Source organism: Meleagris gallopavo, chromosome Z (assembly GCF_000146605.3).
Source record: "Meleagris gallopavo isolate NT-WF06-2002-E0010 breed Aviagen turkey brand Nicholas breeding stock chromosome Z, Turkey_5.1, whole genome shotgun sequence".
Lineage (NCBI taxonomy): Eukaryota > Metazoa > Chordata > Aves > Galliformes > Phasianidae > Meleagris > Meleagris gallopavo.
Window position 1 is genome coordinate 13,464,059 of NC_015041.2, and position 6,210 is coordinate 13,470,268.

The 6,210-nt window shown below is 49.3% G+C and overlaps 1 protein-coding gene across 1 annotated transcript; it reads right to left on the bottom strand.

Annotated features, from left to right (window-relative positions):
- Positions 1-11: 11 nt before the first annotated feature.
- On the bottom strand, positions 12-2,832 carry LOC109363796 (E3 ubiquitin-protein ligase Topors-like). Its single transcript, XM_019610256.1, has 2 exons — positions 994-2,832; positions 12-709 (listed from the first exon to the last, which is right to left on the bottom strand). Exon 2 carries the CDS (start codon positions 662-664, stop codon positions 122-124), a length of 543 nt encoding a protein of 180 aa, XP_019465801.1. The 5' UTR covers positions 665-709; positions 994-2,832; the 3' UTR covers positions 12-121.
- Between the last annotated feature and the right edge of the window lie 3,378 nt (positions 2,833-6,210).

Consider the following 6,210-nt stretch of genomic DNA (forward strand, 5'->3'; position numbering starts at 1 on the left):
CGCTCCAGGAAGTCGTCCCCTCTTGATTTCCTGTGCCCTTGAGACAACACTGGAAAGTATTCCCTGCATGGGACTGTTCTTTGGTTTGGTAAAAGCCACGCCCTGAAAAGCATCCAGATGTTTACTGAGCTCTCCGATTGGGGACCTGGATGCGCAGAGGTGGCAGCTGCAGCGCACCAATGCGGACGTACTCTCCGTCACCAGAGCTGACGATGCGCTCTGCTCTGCTGGGTGGACTTTGCTCCCCAGAAGTTGTTGCTGCAGGAGCATTTGGAGCTGCGTCACCCTGTGACACTTGGCTGCTGCCCATGGAGCTCCTCCTCGCTGGGAAGCCATTGTTCCTGGACTGCCTGTGCCTCAGTGGGGACCTGCTCCTGGACCTCTCCCTGGCTCTTCCTCTCTGCCGACGGGAGGATGAGCTGACTACGTACTCCTGGTAGTCGTCATCTGCTCTCACCGTGTGCAGGACACGGTCAATAGGCTGCCTGCAGAGTGGGCACACAGCTCTCGTGGTAGCCCACCGCTGGATGCAGCCAAAACAGAAGCGATGGAAGCACGGGTCCACGCACGCCATGTTGCTGATGTTGTCCAGGCAGATGGTGCAGCGATAGTCTTCCCGTGCCTCCGATGGGTCTTCCTGCTGCAGATGGCTACTATTGGCCATTGCAACACTGACCCTCTCCTCCAGAGATTCCTCAGAACCTAATTTCTGGGAGGAAAAAAAGAAAATAAAGAGGTGCCAATGGCCTGAGTTTGCCTCATGCTCAAAAGTGGAAAGCGAAGAAAACCCAAGAAAGTACTAAGAGAGGGGAGCGGAAAGCCTGCCAAAGCATCTCCTTGAGGGCTGACAGGAGCAGCAGCCCTTGGGCCAGGCAGACCCAAGGGCTCAACTCCCTCCATGCCTGGTCCCTTGGCTGCCTCAGGCCCAGACTAACCAGACCCTTGCGTTCTCTCTCAGACAAGCAGCAGGTCTCCATTTAGTCAAGAGAGTACCTGAAGGAGGTGCTCAAGGATGACAGACAAACTCTTGGAAAGTCTTCAGAGGTGCCAACAGCTCCAGCACCTCCTCCTGCCCGTGTCCCCAGGACAGATGCCCTGTGAGACTCGCGGCGCCTCACAGCTCAGCAGAGGGCTGAGCCTCAGCAGCAGAAACTGCCTTAGCTCAGCCAACAGAGCTGCTGCTCTCCAGAAAGCCAAGCCTCAGCACTTGCCCACGGTCCTGCTCCGACCTGTACACTGTGCCTGTGCACCCGTAGGAGCAGTGGCCCAACTGTGCGGGGAGGGACCTGGGGGCTGCAGAGTGATGAGGCCATGGGCAGTCACAGTCACTGCATTTTGACATCACAGGGGCCAGGAGGGCCACCAAGTGAGTGTCATGGTTTAATGATTTTTGTTATGGGTATTCCATGTCATAACATCATGGAGTGCACTGGGAGTTAGTTATCGCTCCCATTGCAGGTATACCTGTCTCAGATGAGTAGAAGAACTACATATCCCAGAGGCCTGTTCACTGCTCTGTTTTCCATCTTCCTTTCAGAGGATAGATAAAGATAAAATTCTTGGCAGGTCACGAGATGCCCCTTTTTCCTTTACTGCTCGTCTCTGTGTCGTCTGGCTTCCTAGCTGTTTCACCTTCAGCATTAGAGTAAGGCCTTCTGGTTTTGGACACTCTCTCTCATTTTATTTGATTGATTGCCTTCAACTACAATTATATTGTTTTGCACTGTGTTATTTTGCATTCCGATACCTTATGTAGTAAATTAACTTTCCTCCTCGGATCACTGCCAGTGTTTGGTTTTAGGCCCGTCTCCCTGTCCTTCCACTTTTTCACTTTTTCCTTTCCTGGGGCATGGGTTTGTGGGTCCCCTTGCCCCATCAGTCATGGAACCGGGCCAAACCAGCCCATAAACCATTGAGAGTGTGGTAGGCAAGTGCCCCAGAGGGGCAAAGGGTGCTTCACCAAGGTGGCCTTGCTGGCCATGTGGTTTCTGCTTGTCAGCAGCCTGGTGTCCCTGAGCACATGGGCCCGGCACTGGGCAGTGGAGCAGATGATGCAGGGGAACCGTGGCGGCCTCCCCCCTCAGTGACAGCAGAGTGCCGTGGCTCAACTGCTCAGAGGCTTGTCTGAGAAAAAGGACTGGTACCTTGTCACCAGTGGGAAAGCCCCAGAGACCCCAGAGACGGCGGAGATTGAAAGGGGTCCCTGGAGAACGCCTTGTCCAGCCCTTCCACCTCCCTCCTGGAGCAGGGCCAGCCTGCTCTAATGCTGTCCCAAACCATGCCCAGACAGGTTTTATCTGTCAAAGATCTCCAGCAGGGGAAATCCCACACTCTATCCAGGTAACTGATGTCAGGGTGAAGCGCCTGTCGTGGGACAAAATAAAATTTCTGATGTTCAAGAGGAACCTCCTGTGTTTCTTCTTATGCGCGCTGCCTCTTGTCACTGGCTACTGCTGGAAAGAACCCAGCTCACTGTTCTTCACAGCCTCCCTTTGGATATTTATAGACATTGAGATACACCTTGAGTCTTCCCCCTGGGTGGCAAACCCGGATCTTTTTCTTCTGAGCTGAGATGGTTCACCTGCAGAAACGCGTGTGGGCTGAAAAGGGCTCCTTTCAAAGCAAGAGCGTCTGGGCTTTCACAGATGTTCTGAGGGGATGCTATTCTGGGGCTTGAGGAAATGTGCAAAGGTTGTCCCAGTGTGTCCTGGGGAATGTCCAAAGGAGAGGAGAATGGGCTGCCACCAAGTGAGCGTAGAAAGAAGCTGCATGGGAAGAGAGAGAAAACCACATGCTGCTGGGAGAGTTCAGATTGGAAAGGAGCTCCACCGTGCTGCTGGAAGCAGCATCGGTGAGGTGGGGCTCAGGGCTTTCACCAGCCTGGTCTTGGAAATCTCCAACTGGGGATGCTGCTCAGCCTCAGGGCAACTTTCGCAATGCTTGTGGAAGGTGCTGCAGCATTTCCAAACACGGTGAAAGGCCCTGCATCTGCTTCAACCCATGGGACAGGCCCTGCAGTTTTTCCTGCCCCTCTGATAGGCCCTGCGGTTGCTACAGTAGCACAATGTCCCTTGTAATAGAACTTGGAATGTCACCAGAGGAGGCGGTGACCTGTGCTGAACAGGCTCAACTCTATCATAACCTCACAGAAAATGGGAAGCAGTATTCCCTGTTTGCTCATGGGTCTTGTTGGATTGTAGAAAAGCTGCAGAGGCTTGGTGTTCAAAACCTGCCACTAAGGAGCCATGCAGACAAGATTGGCAGATAGGGCACGGCATAGCTGTTTGTGCAGGTAGTTCTCTCAGGTCTGGCATGCAGGAAGAGTATCACTTTGCATTCTGCATACCAGGACATCTGTCGGCTTCCTCCCAGACACCAAATCTAGCAATGCTCTCTTTTAGGTAGAAAGCTCTGGCAAGAAATATGGGAGAATTCAGAGTGTGTGCCCACCTAAAAATGTGGCAGTTGAGGTTTGGTTGCAGCAAGTCCCTGAACTTTTTGCTATAACAGATACACAGAACACAGTAATACTATTTGATAGAGCAAGTTGTTAGCTACAAAACACTCTTTCATTACAGTCTCCACCATTAACTATGTCAATAATGAGCAGGAGCCTGCATGCCACAGTTTTCAAAATCTGCACCAGCAGATGTGACCACCATCATTGTCACCACTGCTGAAAAATATCACTCACCCTCACTTGTGCTCACTGTTTGATCTCTGTGAACATTCAGCAAGCATCAGTGAATGTCAATGGGTACCATTTTTCTGCATTGAGGGATTCAGTGACACATCTTTGCTTCATATGCACTTCCATGTCAGATGACATTTTGTTGGTCTGCCCGTCTGCTGCCATCTTTCACATGGCAACGAAAATTAAAGGAATACTGCTGGGAAGATTCAGCCTCTACTGCCGTACCACTACATCTATCTCTGATGTTATGAACCATCATAATAAAATAGGAGGCATTACTTTCAGATCTGCCCTTATATATTGCAAAAGTTAAACGATAATGAAGATCATGTTTCAGATACTGACATATATATACCTGAACAGGGCTTTTTCTCAACAAATAGGTTTTTTTCTGTGTTTTAATTGGAATTGGTCAAACTTTGAGTATGTAATTTGCACGCATACTCAAAGCCTCCTATCTGTTGTATAGGTGCACTTCAGGAGCAAGGAGAAGACTTCTTCTCCTGCTCCAAGAAGAGGGGAGGATCCAGTCTCCTTTATCTTGTATACCAGTGCAGTCCCTCACCTCAGGGCTACAAGCTGACTTACCTTCCTTTTGCAGGAACTTAAGACAGGGCTGTCTGTCTGTGTCACTGCACAACACCACACATCAATCTCTCAGATTTACAGACACAATACTGCCTGGTGATTTCCTCACACACTCATTGTGATTTTTGTGATTCTGACCACCTGCACAAAAAATTCATCGAGCTGGGCAAGCTTGCAGCCATGACACTCTCTTTGCCCTCAGGCCTTTGGAGGATTTCCAGATTCTGGAGTTCCCTGCATAAAAAGGTTTGGGCAGCTCTGTTATTTGAGAGGTCCATCTGAGTGTAAATATGGCCCCCCAGACTGGATATCCACCTCAGCCCAACATTATGCAGGTGGTCACCAAGTCTTTTTTAATAGAATGAGGCTGCTTGCTGCTCTAAAAAGGAAGAAAGTGGCCCTCCCATGCAACAAGCATGCTGTGCCATAGCTATCATGGCACACCCTGCTCACCTGCCCTGGTAACTGTGCTACTGGTAACTCGCACTGCCTTAGTGCAGGCTGAAGTGGTTGCCACTGCTCCTGGCCATGCCTATGCCTCCTCAGCTGCTCTCTTGAAGGCTCGATGCTCCTGAAATCTCCTGTCAACTCTCTCCTCATCCTAAGGTCTTCTCTACTGCAAGAATTCCACTACGCACCATGATCTCCTACTCTGCTTCAGAATGTGTCAGCACTAGGGCTGACTGCGTGATAGTGACTGTTAGTGACTGTTATACCACATGTACATCTCACCACTGCTCCTAAGAAGATGATGTGACAATAATGCCAGTGAAATACCTCTACAGCAATGGACGCAGCATAGGAAGTAAGCAGGAGGAGGTGGAAGGCACTAAGACCTAACTGCTATCACAGAAATGTAATGGGACAAATCACACAACCGGAACACAACAATTGAGGACTAAAAGCCTCTCAGAAGACATGGGAAGGGAAAGAAGGGTGTTAAGAAATTGATAGTCTGCAAAGAACTGCCTCTGAGAAACAGAATAAATAGGTTGAGAGATTGTGGGTAAAAATTAAGGACCAGATTAATTAAGGACATCTGATGGCTGGGGCCTGTTACAGACTGCCTGACCAGCGGGAACTTGTTGACGAGGCCTTCTTTCTTCAGCTACAAAAACATTGCGCTCAGAGCCTCTCATCCTAATGGGGGATTTCAACCACTCACTTGTCTGCTGGGAGAGCAATGCAACAGGCTGTAAGCAATCCAGGAGACTCCCAGAGTGAGTTGAAAATAACTTCCTTGTCCAAATATTAGAAAAAAACAACCAGAGTTGAAGCATTACTGGACCTGATGCTCACCAGTGCAGATTAAAGAGGTTAAGACTGGCTGCAGTTTGGGATGTAGTGACCATGCTGTAGCTGAGTTTGGAATCTTGAAGAGTGTGGGCCTGGCAAAGATCAAAGTCAGGATGCTGAAATTCAAAAGAGATGACTTCCAGCTCTTTAAATAATTAGTGGATGAGATCTGCTAGGAGGCTGCTCTTACAGACAAAGAAATGGAGCAGATCTAGCAAATCCTCAAGGATGATTTTCTTGGAGCACAAGAGTTCTCCATTTCCTAGATGTAAGAAATAAGACAAGGGAGGTAGAAAACTGGCCAGGCTGAGCAAGAATCTGCTGGTAAAACTCTTAGAAAGAATATGTGCAGGCAGTGGGATCAGGGGCATGTGGCCTGGGAAGAATAGAAGGATACTGTCTGGATGTGCAGAGATGGAATCTGGAAAGCCTAAGAATAGATGGAGCTGAACTTGGCAAGGAATGTAAAAAATAACAGGAAGAGATTCTGTGTGTACATTAGTCAGAAAAGAAAGGCCAAGGAGAGTGTTTCCCTCTGATAAATGAGAACGCAGTGAATTAGCAACAACAGGCAAAGAGAACGCTGAGGTACTCAACAAGTTCTTTGCAGGACTCTTCATTAGCAGTCAAGC

Excerpts from the sequence above, each read along its gene's own strand:
- LOC109363796 (XM_019610256.1), bottom strand. The coding sequence starts at position 664 with ATGGCCAATAGTAGCCATCTGCAGCAGGAAGACCCATCGGAGGCACGG.